A 14,709-nucleotide genomic window follows, 5' to 3' on the forward strand; every position below is an offset into this window, starting at 1 on the left:
TGTTCTCAGCTCCCCTCGTGGGCCTTGCTCAGAGGGGCTTGCTCTGACCACAGGCAGAAGGGGGAATTCAGCCAGTGACTAAAGTCTGCAGCAGAGCCCAAGGAGGCAGCCACAGTCCTTTCAGTGGGAACTTTCTCAGGACCATTCTCAGCAATAATGTCCTTCTGATACAGCTTGTTCAGTTTTAGTTTTATCATTATGTTAGGCTTGATATGAGCAGTCTGTGAACTTACACTGTGGACAAGCAAATGGCAGGGAAAGCCCAGGGGTGTGGAGGAGCATTGGTGGAGTGTCCATCCACCCTGCCTGGCCAGCATGGATGCTCTGGCATTGCCATGACAGAGGGATGCATATTAATGTCTCTTTCTTTAGTGCAAATCATTAATTATCTTTCCCTGATCTCATATCAACTGTGCCCACCTCTAAAGAATCACATTGAGAATGGGCCAAAACCACCCCAGAGCTTCAGTGTCTGGTTTAATTAGCTGATTGTAGCAAGGGCAGGTACCTGTTGGCCAAAATCATTGCCTTTGCTGGAAAGCTACTGACTTCCACTTTTATGGCTGGTGCCAAAGAATAGCAATTTATTTGAGGAGAAATAACTGCAGAGAGTCAGTGCTGTGTGTGAGAGCAGAGAGCAGAGCAGAGGTTTGGGTAACAGTGTCCATGTCTGAGGTTAAGGCAGCAGCCTCTGGAAGGGGAGTGGAGCCTGGTTGTGTCTTCCTGGCACAGTGCAGGGCCCTTCACGGAGTGACAGCCAGGAAGACAATGCTGTGTGAGTGGTTTCTCTCTGTCCTTGCTCTTCTTTGGCTTGGCAGCCCCAGAGGATGTATTTCCCTTCCAACAGACAGGCAAAGGCTCTGATGGATTTGCTCCTCACCAGGTGGGAGGGAGTGCTCTGGAAAAGATGGGGTCACTCAGTCTTTCCAGTTGGTAGTGGGTTGCTCTTATCGGAGTCTTGGGGCTAAGAATCCAAATTCACCAGGAACCCCCCCCCCCGAAAAATGAGACTAAAGTTTGGGACTCCTCTCGTGGCTTGCATTTGAAGGAGGGATCTCAAAGCAAATACCGAGTCATTCACTCATCCAGTGTGGTGACATCCAAAACCTCCTGGGTGTCGGTGCTGCAGGTCCCACCCACACTGGCTCCAGGTGCCGCAGGGTGTTCCAGTTTGCAGTCCCACAGCACTGAGACAAGCAGCCAGCCCAGGGAAGCCGCTCCCTTGGGGATGCTTTTGGGTTTGTCGTTTCCATCCTCAGTTGGAACGCTGGTGGTGTGGCTCCCGGGGCTGGGAGGAGGCCGGGAGGAGGCCTGGCGTCTCCCGCTCACCTGCGCCCGGCGTTTGGATCCGGCAGAAAGCCCTTGAGCTGGTGACAAAGGTCTGGATGTGGGCTGGAAAGTACAGTCCTGTCTCTTAGCAACTGGTTCCTACCTCTGAGCTCTCGGAGCCGTGTGTGGGACAGAGAGCATCAGTCACGCTCCCGCTGCCGCAGCAGCGACGCGCCGAGGAGGGGATGGGGGATCAGGCCGGCTCCAGCCACCGCCGAGGCGCTTAAAGAAGCTCAGGCATTTGCAGCACAAGCAGGCATCTGTGAGCCCAATCAAAGCTCGGGTTTAATTGCTTTCCCCGTGCCCTTCTCTCCCCGGCCAGCGGCGCCGATTGGCTGCGGCACCCCGAGCCCGCTCCGCACCGCACCGGGGTGGGGACGGCACCGGGAGGAGCCGCACGGGGGACACAGCCCGTGTGCTTCTAGAAAAATGAGGCGTCCTCGGGCCCTCCCCTGAACTCCTCCGCAGGGCACCTGGGAATCCCCGTCCTCTCGCAGACATTTGCATGGCTGTTTTCCCTCTCAGTGCTCGTTCTGCTGTTTCACCCTCGTGTTTCCTCTCCCAGCCCAAAGCAGCTCCTCTCTGCTGTGCGTTTCTCAGGGGCTCCCTTGCCAAGCACTGTTTCATAAACATTTTCACGAATCCTCTGCTTTGTCCTCCTAATTAGCCATCCAATTGGCCCCCAATGGAGCCTTCACCTCTCCTGTGAAGATCCTGCTTGCACAGATTATAACCTGTCAGCTGCCAATTTATTCCTCACATAGAGGGCAGGTTGTATTAATTGTCTGCCTTCCCTGCCCTGCTTGCTTTGCCCCTCCTTTCTTTTCCTCCCCAAAGCATCCCTGTTTGGAGACACAGACTCACAAAAGACCAAGGAGAGCCAGATGTGAGGCCACTCTGTATTCCTCATGTGTCCAGCCTGCAGAGCTGTGGCACTGAGACCAGATGTGATGGGATGAAGTGTCACACCTGGGAGAGGGATCTCTGTGGATGGATTACCACGACAGAGGGTTTAAGACCAGGCTTGACTTCTGCATCCCCCACATGTAGTCTCAGTTAGGAACTCAAAAAAAAATTCCACTTGGTCATCCCAGGATAGTTAGTGGGGAATCATTCCTGGGCTTATCTACAAGTCTTGAGTTTGGCTTTTGGAAGGGTTGGAGTTCACCTGGAGTGGTTATGATGGACATGAATCAGAATACAGAGAGGGTTTACCTAAATGCAAGGGGAGAACAGAGTTCCATCTGTGTCTGTCCCCTGTGGCCCCTGCCCTGACTGTGAGCCCAGGATAAATCCAAGTGCCTGCTCTCACTAAGGGCAGTGGACATCTGTTTTCCTGGGTTCCCATGTTGGGAAAGGGCATGATGGAATCCAGCATGACCCTTATGGTTCCACCATGTCCCCATTTCATGAACCCAGCCTGGGCTCAGGGGGAGCAGTCGTGGTGCTTGGCTGTGGCAGCCGGTGTTTCCAGGCTCTGGCGTCGGGGCCAGGCTGTGCTGAAGCCACTGTGGTGTGGTGCAGCTCAATCCCTGCTGTGCCCTGACCTGGAGAGGAGGCTGGTTTGGAAGGGCAGGGCTTGCAGGCCTTTTACCCCCCCTCCAACATCCGCTGAGCTGTCAGCATTTCCCTGGAGGCACATCACATTGTTCCTGTGGGAGTCTCTGACTGTGGCCCACATACTGGGAGCTGCCAGGGCACAGGGAGCTGGCACCGGGATGCCACACATCCAGGGCTCAGCCTCTCAGCCCTGCCTGACCTTGATTCACTGGTAGCATCATTTGTAACTGATTTTACATAATTTTTCTTACCACTGACTAGCTGAACTGCTGCTGCTCCGTATCTCCTCCTCCTCAGTTTCATTTTGACATCACCACGTTCTCACTGTAGGTGTGATGATGTCACCTGGCTGCTCTGACACTGCTGGGTCTATTCCTAGGCACAGAGGGGTCACCTTGCTGTGACAGGTCATCTTGTCACTTGTTACAGTGCCTTGGCCCCCCTCTGACTCAAAGGATTTTGCTTTGCTTGTGATTTTTATTAGATTAGTCCTTGGTGCTGGGGAGATTGCTCACAGTGATAAGTTACTTCAAGGAAGAGCCACCTCTAGACATGTTCTGAGTTTGTGTTACAGCTTCATATTGTCAATATTCCTTATATTCCTAGTTTTATAATTTTTTTCAGGATGCTATGGATTATAAAAAATCTTCTGATTGTTAATGCAGTTCACCATTTCCCCTCCCCCTTTTTTTCCATTCCAATAGCATTATCCCCCAAATCACCAAAACCAAGATCCAAATAACAATAAGAAATCACTGCTCACCTTTGCAAATATATTTTTAAAAAAGCCACCAATCTCACATTTTAGAATCATAGAATCCTAGAAGGGTTTGGGTGGAAATGGACCCTAAAGATCATCTCATTTCAACCTCCTGCCATGGGCAGGGACACCTTCCACTAGCCCAGGTTGCTCCAAGCCCCGTCCAACCTGACCTTGAGCACTTCAGGGACAGAGCATCCACAGTTCCTCTGTGCAAATCCTGCCTATTTCAAAATATTAAGAAACACTGCAATATTATAATAATCCCCAGATAATAGTGCTCGTGATCTCCTCCCTGTTGGCACCCACAGTGTGCCACTTCTCCCACCCAGGTCCCTCACACATCAGAGAGGAGGGTGATGCTCACCAGCTGACAGGGAGTGGGAAATCCACAGCCCCAGGGAGCACTTTCCCAGGAAGGTCAGTCAGGTGCTCCACTCATGAGGCTGCGGGAACCTTTCTCACCAAACCCAAGTGAAGCAGTGCTTGGGCTGCCCCACAGCACTCAGTATTGTGTTATCCCTGAAAGAGCCAGCTCCCCCTTGCTCGTGTCCAGCAGGTGCAGGGTCACATTTATTGGGGAGCCCTGTGCTTACTGCCAGGGTCACATTTATTGGGGAGCCCCTGTGCTTACTGCCAGGGTCACATTTATTGGGGAGCCCTGTGCTTACTGCCAGGGTCACATTTATTGGGGAGCCCCTGTGCTTACTGCCAGGGTCACATTTATTGAGGAGCCCTGTGCTTACTGCCAGGGTCACATTTCTTGGGGAGCCCTGTGCCTGCACTGCCTGCCAGATGCAGCTGCTCCTGCAGCCTCCCTGCCGGCACACAGCCTGGTGCTGGCAGAGGCAGCTCTGCTCTCTCTTGCGCCGTGCAAAATGTCCTCTGCCTCCCGGGCAGAGCAGGCATCCAAGGAGTCTCTAAGCAGGCATCTGAGCAAGAATCTCTTCCTGCTGGGCTTCTCCTCTGTCCTTCAGGCAGCCCTGGGATGGATGGCAGCCCCGTCCCCAGCCGCCCACCAGACCCTGAGCACACCAACCTCCCCTTGGCACCCTGCACCTGGGCCCTCTCCACAGCTGGAGGCAGGGCTGCCATTTCCAGGCTCGCCCCTCCCAGGCTGCTCTGTTTTTAATCCCAGGCCTGGGAGCCAGGAGAGGAATAAGCTGAGGTCAGAGCAAAGGCCTGGACCCATCCCCATGGCTCAGCTGCTGAAAGAGCAGCTAGCTCTGCTCCTGTGCCCTGTGAAAGACACACACCTCAGCTGTGTTTGCCAGCTAAAAATAAAGCACCCGGCTCCCCTCATGAGGAAGTATTTACTTTGGGAGAAAAAAAAAGTATTGTGTACAGTTCTGGCTAGAGAAACAATGTGAATGCCCCCAGTCTTGGCCTGAGTCAGCAGAGAGTATCGGGAAAATTATTTTTTGCTGTGCCTCAGTTTCCCCAGGAGAAGTGAGCTCTCTTGGGCCAGAGGGATGCTCAGCTGCTCAGGAGGGCTGGGGCTGTTTTCACTGCAGTGAGTGGAGCTGGAGCTCTAAGTGCAGGATGGGGCTTCGTGTTTGCTTGGTGCAACAAGACACAACACAAAATGCTCAGCACAGGGAAGCACCATCAGCATTTTAGCAACTGCTTTTCTCCCATTTTTAAACCAGAGATGATCAGAAAAATTCCCTAGCAAAATATTTCCAGGAGAAAAAAAAGAGCAAAATCTGTCAGTCAGAGCATTTCCCATCATCTTCTTGTGGGTTCTTTTATTATGAGCAGTACAGCTGATACTGTTTTCAGCCCAGTGTCTTCCTGGTGCCTATTTCTAAGGCATGCTCTGTGCCCCTGGCATGAGGGGCAAGGGGAAGAGGGAAGTTCGAGGAATCTAGCTCCTCTTTCTCCTCACAGCATTAGCAGAGGGAGCCTGCTGTGGTTTAACATATCCCCCGCAAAAGCTGCTTTCATCCTACACCTAAATACCATGAGGAGTGAACTTCCTAAAGCCCTGGAGAAGTCTAAATATAGAAGCCAATCAAGGGCTGACTTCCCAGAGATGAGAAGTACCAAGAACAGTTTCTTGATCAAAAGTTGTAAGAGTCCATATTGAAATAAACCGTCTGTTTTGGTGCTGAAGCCTGTGCAGGAGGAGCAGTTGCAGAGGTGGGCTGTGGGCCGTGGGCTGTGGGCTGGTGGTGTCCACAGTGCCAGCACAGGTGGTCACTGGGGGGCCATGGGCTGCCCAGGGAGATGGACTTGAGAAATCCTGGTGTTCAGAGGAAATTCTTCCCTGTCAGGGTTGTGAGGCTGCCCAGAGAAGCTGTGGCTGCCCCATCCCTGGAAGTCTTCAAGGCCAGGTTGGATGGGTCCAGTGGAAGGTGTCCCTGACCATGGCAGAGGGATTGGATGGGTTTTAAGGTCCCTTCTAATCCAAACCATTCCATGTTTCTATGATCTCTGGAGAGATTGATAAAAGTCTCTGGCATCATGGCAGGATTACATCCCATCCTGTATGTCACGGTTTCTGATCCCAATAGGTCCCAATTGCTTTGTCCTGTGCACATCCACTCCATGGTGCAGCTGAGCATTTTTGTCAGAAGACCAAAAATTCCCTTAGAACAAAATACAACTTGTAGAAAACTAGAAAGATGCTTCAAAGAGGAAAAAGCAGCAGAGTGCTCAGATAAAACCCAAACCCCACCTTTGCTCATCTCAAAAAAGGGATCCTCCTTTGTGCAGCAGCAGGAGCCACCCCAGGCTGGAAGAAAGGGTGAGGGATGGGTGAGTGCCACAGGAATGGCACTGCTGCTGGTGTCAGCTGGGGAACCCACGGTCATGCCGTGGGGTGACTCCAGCAGGGGACAGGAGAGCTCTGACCCTGACCTGGCTGGGGACAGTGGCTGTGTCCCACAGGCAGAGCAGCTGGAGCACAGGCAGAGCTCCAGCCGTGGCCTGTCTGTGTACAAGGGAGGTGACCTTGAGGGACAGCTCGATATGGCTGGCCCCAAACATCCAGCTGGGCTGTCCCAGGGATGAGGGTGACAGTGGCCCTTCCAGGCAGCAGCAGGAAATTAGTTTAACGTGCTGGGGCGGGGAGATGCTGTGGTTGGGAGATACAGAAGGGAACGCTTTCATGTGGGAAGTGCAAGGAGAGGCGAGGGCAGAGGGTCTGCTCCCGGGCAGAGTGCAGAACACAGCCATTATCAGGCAGGGCTCTGCTGGCAGGAAGCTGCTTTTGACTCACAGGAAGCTGAATTGGGCTGGTATCGGCCTTGGTGCGAGGGCCAGGGCAGTGTTTTATCTGCCGTTGAGCACAGCAGATGGGGAAGCAGTCGGCACTCCCTCCCATCCCACTCCTGCCCCAGCAGTCCCAGCCTGATGGTCCTGCAGCATAACCCCCTTGGAGAAGGGATGCTTCCCTGCAGAGCTGTGAAGCTTCCTGGACCCAGGAGAACTGCCAGTCCCACTGGGGAAGGCAGATATTGCCCTGCCAGCCAGTGCAAGGGCACAGCCAAGCCCCTGCATGCTGCTGAGCCCAGAACGGGCAGTTTCCAGTTCTTCTGGCAGTGTCTATCAGAGTCAGCCTGAAGAGGAGCTGGGAGCATGCAGGCTTTGGAGAGCTCTGGTTAAATGCTCCCAAATTCTCCCAAACCCAAGTCCAAGTTGGGGAAGGGCTTGCAGGGTTGAGAAGTCCTGTGCATGAAGGCTGCTGTCATCCCTTGGCCTCCCTGGAGCTGCCTGGGTTGGGTCTGGTTTCGCTGGGGTGGTGGCAGGTCGCTGGGGCCTGGGGTGGAGGTCACTGCAGGCAGCACGGACTGGATCAGGTGGCAGCTGCTGGCTGAGGATCTGCTGCCCCACAGAAAACAGGGCTAGCTCGTCAGTGCTGCAGTTTGGCTGTGAAAATCTCCCATTATGGCAGTTTTCACACCCAGGCTGGGCTGCTGAGGAATGGCCACAGGGGCTGCTGGAGACACAGCAGGTTGCTGGGAGCACAGGGAGCTGGGTGGGTGGAGGAGGCTGGCCATGGAGATGTGGGGGTGCTGCTGCCAGGATCCAAGGCAGGACCGGGCTGTGTAGGAGCGATGGCAGGGCTGTGTGGGAGCGTGGCAGGGATGTGGGAGCCATGGCAGAGCTGTGGGAGCCATGGCAGGGCTGTGTAGGAGCGATGGCAGAGCTGTGAGAGCCATGGCAGGGCTGTGTGGGAGCCACAGCAGATCCATGTGGGAACAAGGCAGATCCATGTGGGAGCATGGGAGGGCTTTGGGAGCCATGACAGGTCCTTGAGGGAGCCGTGGCAGCTCCATGTGGGAGCCTGACAGGGCTGCGGGAGCCAGGGCAGGTCTGTGTGGGAGCCTGACAGGGCTGCGGGAGCCGGGGCAGGTCCCTGCGGGGGTGTGGCGGGGCTGTGGGAGCGGGGCAGGGCTGCAGTGGGGCTCGAGAAGTGAGCGGAGCTCCGGCGGGATGGCGGTGCCGGGGATGGCAGGAATCCTCCCTTGTCCCTGCCGCTGCCCCTGTCCCTGCCCGCCCGTCCCGGGCTCAGCGAGGTGCGGGCCCGGCCGCAGTGGCCCCGCCGCCGCCGGTGCCTGCCACGGGCCGGTCCGCGCCGGGCGGGGCGCGGGGGCAGCGGGCGCGGGGCGGCGCGGCGGGCCCGGGGGAGCGGATTACCGCCGGTTGCCGTGGTTACCCGCTACCTGCCGGCGGGCCCCAGCCCGGCCCGGGCGGGGGGGCTCGCCGGGCCCTGCCTCCCTCCCTCCCTCCCTCCCGCCGCGGCAGATGTCACCCCGCGCCGCCGCTCGGGGCTGCCCGGGCGCTGCCCGTCCCCTCCCGCCGCACCGCCCCCGTCCCGGGCCGGGCGGGGGCCGAGCGTGCCCGGGGCGGCTGCCGAGAACAAAGGTGCCGGGCTGGGCGCTGGCAGCGCCATGGTCGGGCCCTGGGAGCGCTGCCCGGCCCGCGGCGCAGCCGGGACAGCGCTGCTGCCTGAAATGGCTGTCGCCGCCCGGGGCCGGGCACGGAGGCGACCTCGGGCCGCAGAGGCGGCTCCCGGCGCTGATCCGCCGGTGCTGGAGGGGCCGGGCTCGGCGGGATGGAGCAGGGACACAGGAGCTGCAGGGGCAGCGAGGCCCAGGGGAGCGGTCCTAGGGCAGAGGGTCCCCGGGGTACCGGTGCTCAGAGATGTGGAAATAGACAAAGGACACTGGGGAAGAGAAAGATCTGATGGAGGAGAGGAGCTGAGAGTGCTCACAGCTCTGGGAAGGTGGGGAGGATGAGAGGAAAGGGGGGTGAGAACAGTGGGGCACAGTACACAGAGAAGGAGAGACTGGGAAGGGGGAGAGACAGAGCCGTGCTGGGTAAATATAGGGAAAAGGAGGATGGCTGGAAGGTGGTAGAGGGACTCCTCAGTGCCTGAAATGCCACCCGCTTCCAAGCACCTCTGTCACGGCTGAGCTTTGCTCCTGAAATCTTTTACTCCTTGTGGGGGCAGGTGACTTCTAATAAAGCCCCAACACCAGGACAGGGTAAAATCATCCCTTCTTCCCATTCTGCTTCCCTGAATTTTTATTGCTATTTAAACCTGAGGGGTTTTAAGCCTTTCTGAGATATTATGGGCTCTGACTCATGCCTTGAATACTGGTGAGCAATGCTGGGTGTGGAAGGAGGAACCCGAGGGGCGTGGGCCCCTCGGAGAGGTACTTTACAGCACACGTGTCCTCTTAAATCCTAGGTCAACATTTGGATATATTGCCAGATATAAACCTCCCTAATCCTGGAGGCACTGACTTGATACGGCTTCTTATACCTAGTGGCTTTGATACTGCTTGCATCTCACCTGCTTCCCAAAGCTAAATAATCATCACGGGGAGAGCAGTCACAAGGCTGAGGAGGGGATGGAGGATCCCTGCAGGGAGTGGGATGCTGAGGAGGCAGCTCCGGCTCCAGCTGGGGTGGAGAGGAGAGCGCTGCTGGGTGTGCAGGGAGTCTGTGGCAATGCCCAGACCCTGAGGTTACCTTCACTGCATTCCTCCTGAAACCGGGGAGGAAACAGGGACCTGCTGGCCGTGCAGGGAGGAGGATATTAGCTGGTTGGAAACAATGACTTGCATACAGGGTTGGTTACAGCCTTAATTTTGAGGGCTCTGCTTGTTAGATCTGACTGTGCTTTTCCCCTGCTGCATTTTCCTTTGTCCTGTTTCTGTAATTATCCTCATTTCAACCCTGCTCTGAGGATTATTGGTCAGTAGGAAGCCTCCTAATGCCCGCTCCTCCTTGGCAGGGGAATACCCATGCCCTCGATTAAACTGAAACTCTCTGAACGGTGACAGAAGAAATTACATCTATATTCCTCAAAGACACTCCCTGGGGCGAAGTTTCCCGACCCCCACCACGCAGCCCTGCCACCCTGCCCCTTGTGTTCGCTCTCAATATTCTCTTTGTTACAGCCACCTTCAGCCCCGGCTCGGGGCTCCCCGGGGAGGGGAGAGGTGGTTTGTGTTGGAAAATCCTCGTGCCCGTGTCCCGGGTGAGCTCAGCCTCCGTCCCACTGCAGCCCGTGCCCAGGACAGGCAGTCTCTGTTCCGAAATTGGGGTGAGGAGCCAACTCTAATAGGCAGCGCTGTACATTAAATGACTGCTCCTCTGAGATGTTGGGTAGCTCCAGCAGAAGGTGGGCCCACTCACTGATTGATCTTTGAGAGGCCCTTCACTGGTGGCTTAAAGAACAGCATTTATTCAATCTATAGGCTGTGTAAGATACACAGAGCCCGAGCAAGGACAGCACAAATTCAGGTTAGGAGACTGGCTGTTCCCTTTGCATGCAGACCCCTGCCAGACCCTGCCCACAGCTCCCTGCCAGCTCCTGCCTGCCCTCAGGGATGTGTGAATGCACGTGAAAAAGGTAGTTTGCAGGTAATTTAGATGTGCAGGTTGCTGCTTAGCTGCCTGGTGGGTACCCACTGGACAACATCCATGCATTACTTTTGGAAAGCAGCCCTTAAAGGGATGTGATATATATATACATATACATACATATATATACATACATAGATAGATATAATATTTTCAATTTTTTTTTTGTCTATGCAAAAATAGCATTTTTTCCAGGAGCAAGCTAAGTGACCTCCCAAAGGCTGGCCCTTTCTCAGACCCCCCTGCCATTTCAGTAGCCACTGACCACCTTCCAGGAGCCCTTCCTGCCCTGGTGCTTTGTGCCAAGTGCCGATGGCAGCTGCCGGGTCCCAGAGGCTGCCTCCCCTTCCCACGGCAAGCCCTGCCAGTGTGAGCTGACACCGTTGGTGCCAGTCAGCTCGGAGGAGCACTGCTCCCCACACTTCCCACTCCCATCAGTCTGTCACCACTGTCGTGTGGCAGAATTACTGCCTCCTGCTCTCCAGCACATCCGAACACACAAAGAGCTGTGCTGCTGCTGCCAGCGCTCAGCTGCTCTGCGTCTGTGAGAGGGAGGGAGCCTTGGAAAGGTCAGTGCAGGGAAGGAGGGGATGCTGGCTCCTTCCTTTAGGGGCTGTATCCTGGCATCACAGTGAAATCTTGTCCTGCTGGCTGATCCATGTCCACGGGGACTGCAGCCAGCAAGAGTACCTCACATCTCAGGGCTTCCCAGGGTGGTTTAGCACCATGTGCAGGTCCAAAGAGCTTCCCCCGCCTGTTCCCCGCCTAGCAAAACCATCCCACATTACGGAAATTGAATCTCTTGATCAGTTGTGACTCCACTCTGGACTCTTCCCTTGTTTTTTACTCCTGGCCCAATTTCATTGCCAGCTTTAGCAGCGCAACAGCAGCAGCCGCCACTGCCCTGTCTACAGCAGGATCCTCCCTGAAGCGATGTTTAATTTATCCCCCACATCCCCCGTGCCCAAGGCAGCCCGAGGCGGGAGCACAGCCACTCTGCCCCCTCCAACCACATTAGCCCCGGGCCGATCTCGTCACCCCTGTCACCCATCGCTGACACTAACTCAACTTGCCTGCACTGTTGTAGGGGGCAGATGGACTGTCGGAGCCCGAGGGCATCTCTCTGAAACGCGTGGCTGTGGTGGAAGATTTCTTTGACATCATCTACTCGATGCATGTGGAAAGCTCGTCGGAGCCGGGCAAAGCACCCAAACATGCCGGGCAGAAGAAAACCTACCGAGCGGTGAGAGTCCCCCCCGTGCCCCGGGCAGGGCGGGCACCGGAGCGGAGGGAGAGTCCCTGGGGAACGGGGATGGCAGGGCAGGTAGGAGCAGAGCCGCTGGCGGCAGGCAGAGGAGAGGCAGAGCCCAGCGTGGCTGTGCGGGGAGGCGTGAGGAAGGAGGGGTTTAAAGGCAGAGCAGCTGTGCTCGGGGAATCCGGGCTGCAGCGGCAGCACAGCGCGGCTGCTGGGAGAGGAGAGAGCAGGGCAATCATACAAAGGCACTGTGCGTGTCTGAAGGGAGAAGGAGGAGAAATCCTCGGTATTAGTGATGGATGAGAGAATGTTTGTCCAGTCCTGTGATTGCTCTAGGTCATCTGCCTCCCTGTCTCCCTCAGCCAGAGGGAAATGTCTCCTGTGGGCCTTGAAGGTCAGGAGCAGCCAGACAGGGGGACTGGGGCATGGCCGTGGCCTTTCCCTCCTCTCCTGCCCCTCCTGGGTTTCCTCAGTTACAAAATGGAGTCAGGCACCAAGCTAAGTCTTGTCTTGGTTCCTTGGTTCTATGGATGCCAAGAACCAGCTCTATCCACCCTGAAACACCACTCTAGTTAGGTCAGGAATAATTTAGCTTGAAGTGTGCTTTTCCAGGGAGCTTGCTGTTTCTCCTGACTCTGCACAGCCCTTCGATGCAAACGTTTGGGCTCTCCTTTTACAAGAAGAGCTGAATTTACTGTCCAAGACCAAGCTACTCCCTTGAATCCCACAGCCCTAAGGACCAGGTCGCTTAGAGACAGGAGTGGTTTGTTGGCAGCTCATCTCTCTGGTGTATACAATGTCTCAGAGAGGTCTTTGCAGACTGCCCTCGCCTCAGTGATGATGCCTGAGGTTCTGTACAGCTCTGTGCTGCCAGAGTCAGCACAGGGTTGGAGCCTGTCCTGCCTGCCTGTGTCCCTGCTCCATCCACACTGTGATGCTGGCAGTGCTGGTGAGGCAGCTCAGTGCCCTGCAGCCTCCCACATGTGATGGAGTCCCTGGGGAGCAGGGCTCTGCACACAGAGCTCACAGCATCTCTCCCTGCCCTGAGCACTTCAGTCCTGCCCCTGCAGCAGAGCTGGGGGCTGGGGCACGCACTGACCCTCCCTGGCTTGGGGGCAAGTGATGACCTTTCTATGGTCCAGGGGGGGCAGCCCCTCCAGCATGACCACAATTCAAAAACTTTCTGCTCATTTCCCCAGCAGACGACTCCGACCCTTCCCTAATTCCTTCAATTCATCTCTCTGGAGGACTAATCTGTGCCCTGCACAGCCCCAGGGGAGCAGGCTGGATCCGTCTGTTTTCCCAGGCCTGCTCACAGCAGTCAGAGAGAGCTTCACGCTCCACCCCTCATCTCCCTCTTGAGCTGAGATCATCACATTAGCAGCGTGTATCCCCTCCTGACCTGGCAGGATCTGCTGGCTGGGCTGCCCAGCCTGGCTCCTGCCCTCGCTGCTGCCCTTGCTCCCCGGAGCGCCTTTGTAGCCCGAGCTGGAAGGTGAAATGGTGCAGAGCACACGCCACGCCTGGCACGGTGCACAAAGGGACGCTGCTGGGTGGCCAGCTGGGAGGCTCCAGGGTCCCCTGCCTCCTTCTCCCTGCTCCCTTTCCCCACCACTTCTGATTAGAGACACTGGAGAGTTTGCCCTTGTCCATGACCTCCGGAGGGAGGCAATCAGAAAGGGAGTTTGGAAGGGAGATAACTCATCAAGGAAGCTGTCTGCTCTGCAGAGCATCAAATCAGCTGAGAAATAACAACTGTATCACTAAAATTAGCTGAACATTTGCAGCAGAGACTGTGGGCTTGCTGGAGCAAAAGAGGCAGGGACATGGCTGAGCCCGGCAGGCAGCAGGCGGGGACAGTTCCCTGCCTGTGACACCCCACCATGGCTGCCACCAGCAATTTCCAGGCCCCTCATTTCAGCGTTTCTGCGGGAATCCCTTGTGCTTGTGCATCGATAAATATCACACAGAGGCAAAGGCTGAGCTGGCATCCGCCTGGCCACAACAGAGCTCGCTGGGGCTGCAGCTAAATAGGAGGAGAATCCCATGAGGACCCGGCACTGCAGCCTCCATTTGAGCGCTGGGACAAGGTCCCCGCCTGAACTTTCCACCCATCTGGCATTCAGTGCGTGTGAAAGCCCGGGCTCTGCTGCCGCGCAGTGGAGAGGGATGCGGCTCCCACGGCAGAGCCAGAGCCGGGCACGGCGCTGCCTGAGCCAGGATCCAGCACAGCCCCTGCCCCGCTGCTCTGCTGCTAGAACAGCACCCCCTCAGGGCGCAAAAATGCGCGGAATTTAGGTATTTTTGTATTTAATGTGGACTTTTAGAGTTTAGGAATTTTTAACTATGTCAGGCAGGAGGACGGTGTGACCTCACGAGGGGGATCAGGACATCCTGGGCCGTCCTCCCAGCTCAGCCCCGTCACCCACGAGGTGTCTGATTGCAGCCCCACTTCCCGTCCTGAGCCCCACTTCTGCAGGGCTCCCAGCCCCGAGGACTGGCACAAACAATTGAATTTCTGTCTGCTTTATGACCCCACTTGTAAGTGCTGTGACCCCTGTGGGGGTCACGGCCCCTGGTTTGGGAACTGCCGTGCTGGGACAAGTCACTTAGACCAAACAGGATGGGTGATTAACCATAGGAGCCAGCCCAAAGTGAGAGGTGGGCTCTCCACCTTTTAATGCCTTCCAATTAAGACCAGATGTCTTCCTGGATGATGTTCTAGGCAAACCACAGGCCACTGGGCTGCAGGAGAACCTGGGTGAAGTGACTTGTGCTGCACAGGTCAGACTCCAAGATTTGATGGTCTTTTATGGCCTTAAAGAAATCTACATTAAAATTGACTTGTTCCTTCTCCAAATAACCTAGTCTTGATCCTTAGAAATATCATAAAATTACTGTTGGCAGGAATTAATTGCAATAA

The 14,709-nt window shown here is 55.9% G+C and overlaps 1 protein-coding gene across 1 annotated transcript in view; it reads left to right on the forward strand.

Moving 5' to 3' along the window:
- NOL4L (nucleolar protein 4 like) overlaps nucleotides 1-14,709 on the forward strand; it is a 58,541-nt gene that overhangs the window by 6,091 nt on the left and 37,741 nt on the right. The window contains exon 2 of the mRNA XM_058814767.1: nucleotides 11,619-11,774. Within this exon, the coding sequence (XP_058670750.1) occupies nucleotides 11,619-11,774 (156 nt within the window). The remainder of the gene's footprint in view (nucleotides 1-11,618; nucleotides 11,775-14,709) is intronic.

The sequence above is a fragment of the Ammospiza caudacuta genome, chromosome 15 (assembly GCF_027887145.1).
Source record: "Ammospiza caudacuta isolate bAmmCau1 chromosome 15, bAmmCau1.pri, whole genome shotgun sequence".
Lineage (NCBI taxonomy): Eukaryota > Metazoa > Chordata > Aves > Passeriformes > Passerellidae > Ammospiza > Ammospiza caudacuta.